The 14,763-nt window shown below is 42.8% G+C and overlaps 1 protein-coding gene across 1 annotated transcript in view; it reads left to right on the plus strand.

Annotated features, from left to right (window-relative positions):
- The first annotated feature begins 555 nt into the window (after positions 1–555).
- The window catches only part of fbxo42 (F-box protein 42), a 35,196-nt gene continuing 20,988 nt past the window's right edge, over positions 556–14,763 (plus strand). Inside the window, exons 1-3 of the mRNA XM_033048344.1 lie at positions 556–663; positions 7,976–8,233; positions 12,051–12,167. Of these exons, the coding sequence (XP_032904235.1) occupies positions 7,987–8,233; positions 12,051–12,167 (364 nt within the window). The 5' untranslated portion in view covers positions 556–663; positions 7,976–7,986. The remainder of the gene's footprint in view (positions 664–7,975; positions 8,234–12,050; positions 12,168–14,763) is intronic.

A 14,763-nucleotide genomic window follows, 5' to 3' on the forward strand; every position in this document is an offset into this window, starting at 1 on the left:
GTGCGTGTGTGTGTACTGTGTGTGTGTATACTGTGTGTACTGTGTGTGTGTGTACTGTGTGTGTGTATACTGTGTGTGTGTGTACTGTGTGTGTGTGTACTGTGTGTGTGTGTATACTGTGTGTGTGTGTGTACTGTGTGTGTGTGTGTACTGTGTGTGTGTGTGTACTGTGTGTATTGTGTGTACTGTGTGTGTGTGTGTACTGTGTGTGTGTGTGTACTGTGTGTGTGTACTGTGTGTGTGTACTGTGTGTACTGTGTGTGTGTGTACTGTGTGTGTGTACTGTGTGTGTGTACTGTGTGTGTGTACTGTGTGTGTGTACTGTGTGTGTGTGTACTGTGTGTGTGTGTACTGTGTGTGTGTGTACTGTGTGTGTGTACTGTGTGTGTGTGTGTACTAATGTGTGTGTGTGTGTACTGTGTGTGTGTACTGTGTGTGCCTAGCGCGCCTGTGACGTGTACGCGCGCCCGCCTAGCGCGCCTGTGACGTGTACGCGTGCCTCCGCCTGCCCGCGTGCGTGCGTGCGCGTCGCCGTCGCCGCCGCCAGTGGGGGCACGTGCGCGCGCGCGGCTGTGACGCGCTACCCCGCGTGCGCGCCGCCGCCGCCGCTGTTGGTTGTGGCGGAAGATGGCGGAGCTGTGCGAGTGAGGGCGGGAGGCGCCGGTAGGTGGGAGGGTGGGAGGGAAGGAGGGCAGGCGGCCGGCCGGTCGGTCGGGGATCACGGTAGCGTCGCCACACGCGGCTCGGCCTCCGGGAGCAGTGGCTGCTGCGGCTGCGGCGAGGCGGCCCCTTCAGCGCACACGGCCGGGCGGCGGGGAGGAGGGCAACGAGCTGGGCCGGTGAGGGGGAGGGGGGAGAGTGAGGGAAGGGTCGAGGATGAGGGTGGGATGGGGAATGGGTGGAGGGCAAAGGCGAGGATGAGGGTGGGATGGGGAGAGGAGAGGAGAGGGGGGGACGGCGAGGAGGAAGGGATGAGGGAGAGGGGTAGGGGTGGAGGAGGGTAGGGGAGAAGGAGAGAGGGGGTGGGATGGGAGGAAAGAAGGGGGCGAGGGGAAGGGAGATTGAGGGCTGGAGCCTGGGAATGGGCCAAGCCCCATCAGGGAGGGTTCAGCAGGTTGCTGACTGTGGGTTGTGGCTACTCTGGGCCGGTGTCTGGCCCTTTGTACAGGAAGCCAGAGAACGGTGTTGGCCACATGCCAGTGGCAGCTCCGTAGGGCCCGTGGTCTAGGGTCAGATGCAAAGTTCACCTGCATTGAGATCCATTCTATCCCTATAACTGGGACATGGAGCTTGAATACAGAGTGTTAGAGAAGCCAATATTATCCTGTGATGTGGGTCCAAAAAGTGATGGCGAATGAATCCTATTAAGTAATTTTTGTTATATCAAGGTTGTGGATAAGGGACAATAGTAACAAGAGTCAAGAATGTTTTATTGTCATATGTCCCAGATAGACCAATAACTTCTTACTTGCTATAACATAACTATAATGCAAGGAAGTAGTTTTTGGATATAAGTTCAACATGAAGGCACAGTTGTGAAACACAAAATATTAATAGGGAGTAACAATGAATTATTGTATCTGTAATGTGGCAGAGAAGGTGTGTCATAGAGTCATATAGCAAGGAAACGGGCCCTTTGGCCCATCTCGTCCATGCCGGTCAAGATGTCCCATCTAAGCTCGTCACATTTGCCTGCATTTGGCCCATATCCGTGGGATATTATCAGATTTTCTTTGCTATGTACAGAGCATTACATTGAGAAATTGTCGTGATAGTCAGGCAATGTTGAGACTCTATTTTGGTCCAGTTTGTTTATGAATTTCTAGGGTGAGGAGGACTCCTTTTCAGTTTAACCCTAAAAGATCTAAGTGGTCAAATCAGATGAGTATTAGCAATGAAACCGATCATTCTTGTTTAATAGAAATTAATCATCTGATGGACTGCTTTACAATAATGGTTGGGAGTCTTGTAAGATTTGTTTAAAAAAAAAGTGTAGTTCGGTTGTTCAACCAAAACAATCCCATATGTGTTCTCAAGAAGGGTTTCGGCCCGAAATGTTGCCTATTTCCTTCGCTCCACAGGTGCTGCTGCACCCGCTGAGTTTCTCCAGCATTTTTGTGTACCTCCCATATTTGTTCTATTGTTTAAAAAAATCTGCAAATGTCTTGAAAAGAGAAAACATTTTATTTTGAACCAGCCAGAACTACATCATTTGAGTCTCGGATGACATCTGAGAACTGAGTTTATATATTTGAAATGGTTATTATTAAACTAACCATACTTTGTAGAATTGTTACAATGGTAACAAAGTGCATGTGAGTGTTTACATTGTTCATTTAAATCATGAAAATGATTCAGCTATTTCCCAAGGAAAGATACAAAGTGCTGGAGTATCTCAACGGGTCTGGCAGCATCCCTGGAGAACATGGATAAGTAACTTTTCGGGTCAGGACCCTTCTTCAAACTGATTTGAGTTAATCTAGCATTTTGTGTCTTTCCTTGGTAAACCAGCATCTGCAGTTCCTTGTTTCTACTGCCAACTCCCAATGGGTTTTTCCAACATCCTTTTCCAGTTTGTAAAACAAGGGTGATATTTTGGTTACAGAAGGAACTGCGTATGCTGGAGTCTTGTGTAGAACACAAAATGCTGAAGTAACTCAGCAGGTCAGACAGCATCTATGAAGGACATGTATAGGCAATGTTTTTGTGTTCAAACTGAAGAAGGTGTCACAACCTAAAATGTCGCCTATCCATGTTCTCCAGAAATCTCCCTCAGTCTCTGGATAATGTTTAGTGTGCTGAATTGGGTAGAAAATAAATAAGTTGTACTGCACATTAGAAATCTAAATAGTTGGCACTTAGTAGTATATTTTGTAACATTACGTCACCTGCTGCCCTGTTCTGCCACTAGAAGCTTCCGTTTCCAAAATAACTAAAAGGGTAATGGAATATTATCCTTCATTTCAAAAGGATTGGAGTTCAGAAATGTGGATCCAATCCTCGGTTACTGAGAACCTAGGTTGGATCTCATCTGGTTTTCCGTGTTCAATTTTGGCTACAGGATCTCCGAAATATATAATTGGTCTTGAAAAGACTACATTACGGATTCACCAGAATTATGCCAGGATTTAAATGGAAATATTTCATGTAAACTTGCTAATCCCTCGAGCTTAGAAAGTTGAGAGGTGAGCCAATTGACGTATTTAAAACGTTAAAATGGAGCAGATACAGTGAAACTGTTTTCTCTGGCAGAGGAATGCAGAATAGAGGGAATAATAAAATTAGAGTGTGGCCATTTAGGGATGAAATCAGGAAGTTTTTTTTCCTCTCGTCAAAGGACACTGGAAGTCTGGTATCGGATTTCTCTTCCCCTCCCATCTCATCACGCTGCCAAAAAATGCTCTGAATGTGTTAGACCAATTGAAGGTTTGGGTTATTGTTAGCCTGGCCTTTCAATGAATAGGGAATGTGAATAGGTAAATTAGTTGAAGTACAAATTGGCCACAATTGAATGGCAGGAAAAGCTTGAAGGAATGTATCACCCACTCCCCTTTTTGTGACTTCATGTCATTCATATTTATTCTGCAAACACGAACCTATACAAACTGTTGGAATTTTTGTTTGGTTGGAAAGTTGTGGTAAGTTTTTAACTCCAATGTTTATTTGAAGGGATCCAACATTTCCTCTGAAGTTTAACTTTACCGAGGTACATTGAAATGCTTTGTTTTGCATGCTATCCAATCAGATCAGATATAATATACATAAGTACAATCAAATCAAACTCAAGTACAATAGACAGCACAAAGGGAAACATGCAGAGTGCAAAATGTACTCAGCATTGTAGCGCATCAGCTCTATAGATAAAGCACAATTTCCTCAATGGGGTAGAGGTGAATTGGACAATACCCTAGTTTGTGGAAGCATGGTTCAGAAGCCTGATATCAGAGGGGACAAAGCTGTTCCTAAGTCTGGCGGTGCGTGCTTTTAAACTTCTGGATCTTCTGCCGGACGGGAGCAGCGAGAAGGAATGACCAGGGTGGGATAAGTCTTTGAATGTGAATAATGTTGGTTGCTTTTCTGAGGTAGTGTGAAGTATAGATGGTGTCATTGGTGGTTAGTCTGGTCTGTGTGATAGGAGAACCCCTGTAATTAAAACAAAACAGAGGAACAAAGACAATCCATCAAAACTCTCTCACCAGGCTGCTTGTAAAATATAGGGATAGGTGCAAGATGCAGTCAGACATTCCATTGAGAGATCCATTGATCCCTCTGGTTTCTATTGACACAATGTAATCAGTAGAATTGGCCGGGATAGAATGGTAATGATGATAAATAACAGTAATGGAGTCAGACTGTTGAAGTGGAAACAGACCTTTTAACACAGTCGTTTATCAATGATCAAGCACTCATTTTTACACTCAATCTTTGCAATCCCATTGTATTCTCCCCACATCCCCCCCACCACCCGACCACTAAATTTACCCACAGCTTATCCATGCAGGGGCATTTTACAAGTGGCCAATTCACCCATCAACCTTTTGAAGTTTTGGACATTAGCTTGATAATGTGGTTGTGGAAGGAATGTATCTAATGGGCAGTGTAGACTTCCATTCATGGTTTTACATTCACTAAAATTAGAAAAGAAATGAGATTGCCGTGTGACTTTTTATAAAATTCAGGAATTAACAGTATAACACAAAATGAAAGTTGTATTTTCTTCCTTGTATATTTTGAGAGATGGAAAGGTGTGGGTATGCGGAAGGATCAGGGTATCTTAGAACATGAATTGCTGGGAATTATATGGGGATTCGGTAAACAATTAGGAAATAAAATGGATTATGTGTTGGACGACACTCCCCCCGCCCCCTTCCTCCACCCAAGTTGTTTTACTAGTTCCACAGCTGTCTACATTGTTTCCCTGTGAAGATCACACCTTCCCGAACCACTCTGCCTGAAGTTATTTGTGGCTGGACTTGACTGGTCCTGGTCTATTCTCACCTCCAGCTCTTCACCCCCCCCCCCCCCCCCCCCTACATTCAGTCTGCAGAAGGGTCACCCATCCTTATTCTCCAGAAATGCTGCCTGGACCCGCTGAGTTACTTCAGCACTTTGTGTCTATCTTAGGAAAGCAAATGTTACATTGACTTTTATTGCGAAAGTGCAAAAGACCTCTTGCTCAAATTATATAGAGCCCCGTTCAGACATCATCTGAAATATTGGTATAGTTTGCTATTTCCCTACCTGAAGGAGGGTGTACTTATGTTTGTGAGTGCAGTAAAGGGCCTGTCGCACTTAGGCAATTATTTTAGGCGACTTTTTTTCGGCACCCGTCATAGCCGCAACAGCTTGCCGAAAATTTTCAAAATGTTGAAAATCCAGCGGCCACCAGAAAAAGGTATGACTCTTTGGGCGACTACTCACGACCAAACAGGCGTCACCCCGCGACATGTCGCCGAAAAAATGGTGTAAGTGGGACAGGCCCTTAAAGTTCACTGGATTGATTTATGGAATGGTAACTTTGTCATATAAACAGAGTAAGCAGGCGAGGTTTTATAGTCAGAAGTTATAAAACGAGAAGTGATTTCATTGAGACATATGGAACTCTTAAGGGGCAAGAAAGGGTACAAGCAGAGTTGAAGTTTCCTTTGGAAGGGGTGTCTAGAAGCAGGGATTATAATTTCAAAATAAGATGTTGGCCATTCAGGACAGACATGAGAAGAATTTCTTCAAGTTGAAGGTAGTGAATGTATAGAACTTCTCTTGCTGTGAGGCTCAGTTACGAATATGCTCAAGATACATGATCGATACATTTTTAGATATTAAGGGAATCGAGGGAATTTGGGTCACTACAAGAAGATATAAAAATTCAGCCATGATCTTATTGGGAAGGTTGAGCAGGCACAAGGGGGCAAATGGCCTATTCTTGCTTATTTCTTAAGTTCTCATTCTGGGAATTTGGATTCAAACTGCAAACCTAACTTTAAACACAGCACCATTATCTGCAGGGCTGTGGGGAGATTTGGTTCTTTTTGAAATGCTTGGTTATACTCCTGGTTTGTGTGTAGCTTTTGGTTGACCCCATTCCCTCCTTGGCAGGGTAAAAACATTTATTTCATCTAGTGGGTCAGATGAATCGAGAGATTTCATACACAACCATTTGTTCCTGCAAAATTTCAGGCCATTCTATGTAAGCCTGGGAAATGTTGGTGTGTTGACTTTCTGAATGTGGAGTTTGTTGCAAAGGTATACATGAAGCTTTCTGTGTTGCCGTCGCTGTGACGTGTGAGAGGATCCATCACTGCGGTGACAGGGTTCATTTTTCTGAACAATGGCTGTGTGATGACCGAGCATTTTGAACATGATACTGGAGAGTACTGTCAGATATTTCACTGTTAACCATATAACAATTACAGCACATAAACAGGCCATCTCGGCCCCTCTAGTCTGTGCCGAACACTTACTCTCACCTAGTCCCATCTACCTGCACTCAGACCATAACCCTCCATTCCTTTCCCGTCCATATACCTATCCAATTTATTTTTAAATGATAAAATTGAACCTGCCTCAACCACTTCCACTGGCAGCTCATTCCACACAGCTACCACTCTCTGAGTAAAGAATTTCCCCCTCATGTCACCCCTAAACTTTTGTCCCTTAATTCTCAAATCATGTCCTCTTGTTTGAATCTTCCCTACTCTCAATGGAAAAAGCTTATCCACGTCAACTCTGTCTATCCCTCTCCCTGTTGTGTGTGACTTTTTCCTGGTGTGCCTGTCTCTGTAGGACTGCTTCTTTCTATCTTCCCTAAACTGGTGTAGCTTCGACCTTTCCCAAAAAGAGAGAAAATACATGGATGTCAGCGGTGAAAGACCCCGAGATGATTTTGAGGCATCACAATAATAATAATAATTTATTACAACTTTACAGTAATAATTTTAACTGCAGTTTATTACTCCATAAGGTGGATGCATTGAGTTTTACAAAGTAGATCTAAATGTTGAGTTGCAGATAACGAAGGGATTATAAACCAAATGCAGAATGTCACAGTCGCGAGGTTTTCATCCAAGGGTTGCCGGCTGAGTAGGATGATTAGATATCTGGTGGATTCTCTCTCTGTGTTGCATAGATAGGCAAGATGTCCAAAACCTGAGCGTTTTGGCTTCATTTCCAATCTTTTTGTTTGTCCTGCTCTTTACTTTTCCATTTTTGCAAAAGGACATTTGGACAGGTACAGGGATAGGAAAGTTTTAGAGATATGGGCCAAACGGCAGGCAGGTGGGACTAGTATAGATGGATCACCTTGGTTAGAATGGGCAAGTTGGGCGAAGGGCCTGTTTCCATGCCTTCTGACTCTATCCTTCAATTACTATGACTGCCCTCATCTGACAACAGTTGCATGATTCCATGAAGTGGGGAAATTGTGAGCTCCAATGACATATTAGATTACTGACTCCATCAAACCACAGACAATACTTGTGCAAGAGAAGAGTTAGGTCCTGTTAAATTTTGACAACGTGATCATTTTGACTTCATGATTAATACGGGTGTCAGAGGTTATGGGTAGAAGGCAGGAGAATGTGGTTAAGATGGATAGATAGATCAGCCATGATTAAATGGCAGAGTGGACTTCATGGGCCGAATGGCCTAATTCTGTTCCTATCACTTATGAACATGAAATTTCAAGAAAGAAAGTTTGAGTCATCTGAGATATGAGGTTTTTAACCTTGCAGTGATGACGTGAACTATGGGGAGATAAAGTATTCTATATGTAGCTGGCGGTGCTCAAGACTCTGAAGAAGCAGGAGAAAAGGTAGATGGAGTTTGACCTTGGACCACTCAATAGTTATATTACCAGTATCTGGGTGATTTCATTGGTATTAACATTGAGTATTTCATTATTTAGTCTTTTGTGCAAGGGTGCTTATTGTTTCTGAGAGTTAATGTTTTCAACCTACATCTCTCATTTACAATCCAGAGTGGCATGCGATGGCCAGTTCATCGGACAGTGAGGATGACAGTTTTATTGCCATGGACACAGAAGAAGTATTGGACGGGCCCATGGAGCAAGACGAAGAAGCTCACGTCGAATTGGAAGTTGAAGAAATGAGGCATAACCGGTCAATGTTAGAATTGCCTGAGGAGGTGTTGGAATACATCTTGTCCTTTTTATCACCGTACCAAGAGCACAAAACAGCTGCTCTTGTTTGTAAACAGTGGTATCGACTCATTAAAGGTATGCAACATGGTTCAGAATAAAGGTTTGGAGTGGGATAAAATTTGGGAGTAAGATCAAAATGTTTATAATTTATAAGTGAAAAGACAAGAGATTGAACTTGAGTTGACTGCAGGAGCATGGCATTTCTATGAGCAAGCAAAGGTCAAGTACAGCAATAAACTGGTTCCTTTTTGATAGACAGGCAGTACTTTTTCCACTATAAACCATTTCCTAAAATAACATAATTTCTTGGACCTGTTTGCAACACCCTAATTATATCCTTTTCCCATAATATAACTGTTTTTTGAGTTACTCCACCTTTTCCTTTTCACAATTTCCTGGTCTTTATCTTAAATATCTTTTGTATCATTGTCTTCACAACACTAAAGAATTTATTCATAGCAATATGTTTTTAAAAAGTAATGTGATGTAGACACCAAGTCTGTGAGCCTTTTCATTTGATCCATGCAATTTGTTGGAGTCGAGAGCCTGTGAATCTTCCATTATGAGCACTGAATTTTCCCTCCAATATGAAACCTCTGTAGTAGATCTGTGTCAGTCTTCGTGCTGTATTGAACGTTTACGAGGAAGCCTGTCTGATGCTTCACTGCGCAAGAGTTGTCTTCATGTGCAGTCCTTTGGGAATGACTTGTTTTTGTTAGTCCTGTGAATTCTGAGGTAACTAATGAGCCCAATTCAGTATCTGCAGAACCTGCTGCAGATGCATCTCAATGGTTCTGGTGGGTAGATTGATTTGATTACTATTTTCTGTGATTGTTCCCATCAGATCTGTGATTAGTAAGTTCGCCAAGGCATAAAAATTGATGGTGTTATGAACAGCAAGAAATATTTCTAAAGCTGCAGCAGGATATAAATCTGATGCAAATTAGGCAGAGCATTGGCAGATGGAATTTAATCTTGACAAGTGTGGAATGATACGTTTTTGGAAATTAAAATCAGGGTAGGGCGCATACAGTAAATAGTAGGGCGATAAGGAATGTTGATGAACAGAAGGATCTTAGGGTTCAAGACCATAGTTTTCCTGAAAGTGACAACACAGGACTACATAGGATGGTGAACGCATATGGCATGGAGGAACAAGAGACTACAGATGCTGGAACTATAATAAAACTAAATTGCTTGAACAATTCAGCGGATCAAGCAGCATCTGTGGAGGCAAAAGGAGGGTCAATGTTTTGGGTTGATTCCCCGCTTCAAGACTACGTGTGTAGAGGGAAGATAGCCAATATATAGAGGGTGAGGTTAGACGGAGGAGAATGGTAGGTGATGGTACCGACAAGATGAGTGGGTAGGGAAGTGGTGATGGGCAGATGGGGGAGATGGTAGGAAAGGTGAACCAAGGAAGAAGAAACTCAAGATAAACACAAAGGTAGGTAGAAGTTTGAGTGAGGAAGTTGGGGGAGGGTGATGTCTAGGTAATGGAGGGGGCGGGGGTTGAAAAAGAGAGACCCTGGCTTGCAGATGTTGTGGCCTGCATCTCGGACTTAGTTGAGAAAGGATGCTGACATTAGTTTGTCAATCCTGCCAGTGAATTTGATTTTGCTAAGGCAATTTAAAATGGCACCTCTGGCCTATATCTCCCACTGCGTAGAGGAGGCTATGGATTGCTGCTGCTCTGTAGACCATGTGTTTGGTGCCTTTTCTCTTTAAACACTTTGTCAGCTGGACAAATGCTGTGTTTGTGTATTAGAGGCAGTTATGGATTTTATCATTGATGTTTGCACTCGTTGAGATATGGCTCCAAGATATGGGAATTGATCCATGTACCACGGGATCTTAGCATGGACTGTCAGGGGGTGGTATTAGGCTGAAGTTTTGATTGTGCCTACCTACCCTGTCAAATGTTCCAGTGACAAAATCGGTGATGGTTTGGAACTTGATGTGCGAGTAAGTTAGCGTCATCTGTATACTGTAAACAGGACTGTGGCTAGACTGATCTTGGTTCTGGATATGGGGGCAATGAAGAATGAGCAGATTCCCACTTGTCCAGTAGATTAATTCTAGTGGGGAGCTTGGTGTTGAGGTGAAATATTGCAGAAAGATTGAGAAGAAGACTTTTGTAATGACACAGCTTCTTTTGAACCCACTTTGTACAGAGATAGTTTTGTTTAGAGATACAGCGTATAAACAGGCCCCTTGGCCCACCGAGTCCACGCTGACCAGCGATCGGCCCGCACACTAGTTCTATTCTACACACGGAGGCAAATTTAACTTACAAACCTGCACTTTGGAATGTGGGAGGAAACCGGAGAAAACTCACACGGTCACAGGGGGAACGTACAAACTCCGTCCAGTCAGTGCCCATAGTCAGAATCGAACCCAGATCTCTGGTGCTGTAAGGCAGCAACTCTACCGCTGCACCACTATACTGTCTGTGCCCATGGTGCCTCTGTTAGTGAAGTTCACAGATGGCATGAAGTGGATAGAAGGTATTGATGAAGGGTTGAGCCAAATTTGAGAAGAACTCTCCACAATCTTGCTCGGGTGCATGATTTGAAAGTTTTCTTTGAAGTCACAAAACTTCAATTTTCAACTATGGATGCAGCTCCCTATTTTGTTCTTGTGTTTGTACGGTGATGGAAATTGTATTTGATGGGCTTTCAATGGACATAATTGGCATTGCAACAATGCAAGATGCTCTTCAGTCACTTGGAGTAAGTGGTTGAGAAGATTTCCATGCTAACTTTCACTATGATAGATAAAGGGGAGATTCTTCTGTTATTGCTGGAATCGGATATCTCTTGCCATGATTGTGGCACCTCCGGTATCCTCAGATGCTCTCCCTTTCCCAAATTAGAAAACTGGGGCATCCAGAGAAAACCCACGAGGTCACAGGGAGAACGTACAAACTCTGTGTAGACAGCACCCATAGTCAGGATCAACCCCAAGTCTCTGGCACTGTAAGGCACAACTCTACTGTGCCACCCACATGAAGACCATTCAACTTCCAGTTTGCTCTGCCAGCTGATGTATTTGCCATCTTGTTCCTTCTGCTGGCCTTCTCCAGCTCGTTAGGCCTCACTCAGGCCAGTAATATCAATGTTGAGATGTCTTGAGTTCTTGGGCCATAATGGTTTTGCAATATTTCTGGTCTATTGCTGTGGTCCATGTTGATCTTTATGCTCCAGGTGATCTCAGTAAACAAGGGGGTGATTGTTGTACCATGCTATCATGATAGAACATTATAGTTTAAAGGCAAGGAGGCATAAGATGGTGGAAACCAGGCTGTGATGCATGGATGCCACTCTTCCAATATGCATGTATCTGCTCACACTATAATCGCAGACAGATATTTTTGCCTACAACCTCTTTATGAGTGTCTCTCCTTCATACCTGCTCAAGGTAAATGGGAGAAGTGGAGGGGTGGGGAGCTGGAGCATGTTGGAGTGGGGAGCTGGAGCATGTTGGGAACTGAAGGGTTTTCGGAGGTGGAGATACTGAGAGAGGGCGGACATCAGAGGACAGGTGTACAGTGAGACTGTAGTGATAATGAGTGGAAAGGCCCCTTATTAACCCACTTACAGTTTTGTAGCTTTTCCTTGATCTTTCTTTGCAACTTCTAATATTTTATAGATTTTTCCAAATCTTGTGTCGAATTCTAGCTGCATCTTCAGAAAGTAGACCGAATCAAAAAAAAAATTGTCATGCAATATGCAACTTCATAAATTGGTAATAAAATTTGTGGGTTGTTGATAATGAACTTCTCACGGGAAACGAGGGGGAGGGGATGGCAAGGAGAAAATTTTATTAATTACATTTATTCATTATTTATGTATTAAAAAGGCCACTAAGCTTCTGTGTCTCTAACTCCCAGGTGTGGCTCACCAGTGTTATCATGGTTTTATAAAAGCTGTTCAGGGAGGATATATTCAGTGGGAGAGCCGAACCTATCCATATCCTGGGACTCCGATTACCCAGCGCTTCTCACACAGTAAGTAGAATCTCACAATACCATTGCTTTGGCCTGGGTAGACAGTGTTTATTAAAGTAGCGATTGTATAATAGCCCTGTCCCACGGTACGAGTTCATTCCAAGAGCTCTCCCGAATTAAAAAAAAATCAAACTTGTGGTAAGCACGGAGAATGAATGTAGCGGGTACGTCAGAGCTCGGGGACGTCTCTTAGCGACTCGTAACGCGAAAGGCAGGTACTCGGGAAGACTCGCTATCGGCGGGTAAGCACGGGAAGACACGTGAAGATTTTTCAACATGATGAAAAATGTCCACGAGAGCCCCGAGTACCGATGAGCGGCCATTACCGTAAATCTCCGCGTTCGAATCAGGACAAACTCGGGAGAGCTCTTGGAATGAACTCGTACCATGGGACATGGGGTTTAGTGTGCAAAAAAACAAAGTGCTGGAGGAACTCAGCAGGCCTGGCAACATCTGTAGAGTGAAATGGACAGGTGACGTTTTGGGTGTGAACCCTTCATTAGACTCGGAGACATTTGGCAAAATTATAACTATTGACGTGTGTTGCACAGCCACACAATTTCCATCACAGACGCTGCCTAACCCACTGAGTTCTCCCAGCACTTTATATTTTGCTCATGATTCCAGCAACTGCAGTCTGTTGTCTCCTGATTGTATCGGTGTCGTTGATTGAACTGAACCTTGTTGCGTACCGGGAGCAAACCCGCAAGTTTGTGCTAATCTGTAGAATTACCACTTGGGGGATATTTTGAATAGAGTTTTGGGTATGTAAAATGGGAAAGAATTATTCTTTTCAACGAATACTTGGTTTGTATTGGGATTGATTTATTATTGTAAGGTGTAGAGTGGAAACACTTTGTTTTGCCTGTATCCTGGTAAATCATTCCATACATGACTCCTACAGGCATTGCAAAAGAGAAAGTAACAAGATAGCGTTACAGCTACAAAGAAAATGCAGGTTAAAAAAATGCAGATTATCAATCTTGTCTGTGTGATGGCCTAGGCTGTGTCCAAAACCCTCTGTAACTTCCTGCGGCTTTGGGCAAAGCAGTTACCAAACCAAGTTATGATGCATTCCAATAGAATTGCTTTCTGTGGTGCATCTGTAGAAATTGGGTTGAGTGATTGGAAAAATGCCGAATTTTCTCAGTGTTCTGAGGAAGACCTGCATGTCCTCATCAACTATGCTGACCTATAGATAAAAGATTCCTTGAAAGACATTAATCTCTGATCGTGAGGAATTGTTATTGAAGAACTTTCAAGAATAGTTGTGTCCTTCTCTTTTGTATCTCTACACTTCCCTCCTGCGCCCCCAAAATGCTAACTATGACTGGGATTGTGTGGGGTTCTGTGGGTGTTGCAGGGGATGGTAACCCATAATATCTTTAATGTCATGTATTTTTCGATGACATGGTGAATGTCAGCAGTTTATTCAGCAATGCAAAGTCCATCTCTCGTTTCCCTCCCCTTGACTCTCAGTCTGAAGAAGGGTCTCGACCCGAAACGTCACCCATTCCTTCTATCCAGAGGTGCTGCCTGTCCCACTGTTACTCCAGCATTTTGTGTCTATCTTAGGTTTATTTAGTATTTCTCTGAAAATATCCATTGAAACTTATAAGGAAGTTAGTATGTTCTTTTGTCTCATTTGAGCAACAAGGGAAATATGTTTCTGTGGTCCTCATCATTTTAATACTTTCCCCACATAAGACATTGACTCAGAGAAGTTAAAAGGCAAAGGTGTTTGTAGCCTTGAGAATCCCTTAAGTATCAGTTTATCTTCTGTGTTTTGGCTCCTTTAAGTAGGAAAAACCTTCAAGTTCTTTTTTGCTATTGATTCTAACGTTTATTAGGAGATTGTGGTTCCTTGATCAACGTTCGTTCTAAGCTTGGGGCTTGTTTATGTTTTCAAGCCAAGTCTCCATCAATACTGTTAATTCTTCATGCTCCTCACTTGACCAGCTAGCTATATGTCATTATATCATCATTTATTTCAATAGTACATCATGAAGAGGAAAAACCCACAGTAAATTCCTGCGGCTGCACATTAATTAGTGGCTAGCTAGTCAGCATCGGTTCCATTCATCGTTTTTTCAATTGAAGAGCTTCCACATTTTAATGATCCTTATCAATGGGATGTATTCGGACATTATTAGAAGATCACATCCAATGCGATGATCTTAGTTTGATTTTTAGTTCAATTAATAATTCCAATATACTTTTTCACATTGTCCAAGTTTATGTTTACTGCTGCAATCTTTAGATGAAGTTAATATTGATGGAGCTTTGGCGTGATATGAATATAAATAAATCTCAAGCTTAGTACAAACTTTGATCAAGGAATTATAATCTCCAAATAAAAGTTCACCATTGCACAATCTTTTCTGAAGCATTTTTCCGAGTATAGGCTGTTCCCCGGTTATATCCCCGAACACATCGGCACCCGTACATACGAACAAGCTCCCATAATATTAAATTCAAAGGTCTAATGGACATACACAGTGCCCTCCATAATGTTTGGGACAAAGACCCGTCATTTATTTATTTGCCTATGTACTCCACAATTTGAGATTTGTAATAGAAAAAAATCACACGTGGT

The sequence above is a fragment of the Amblyraja radiata genome, chromosome 31 (genome assembly GCF_010909765.2).
Source record: "Amblyraja radiata isolate CabotCenter1 chromosome 31, sAmbRad1.1.pri, whole genome shotgun sequence".
NCBI lineage: Eukaryota > Metazoa > Chordata > Chondrichthyes > Rajiformes > Rajidae > Amblyraja > Amblyraja radiata.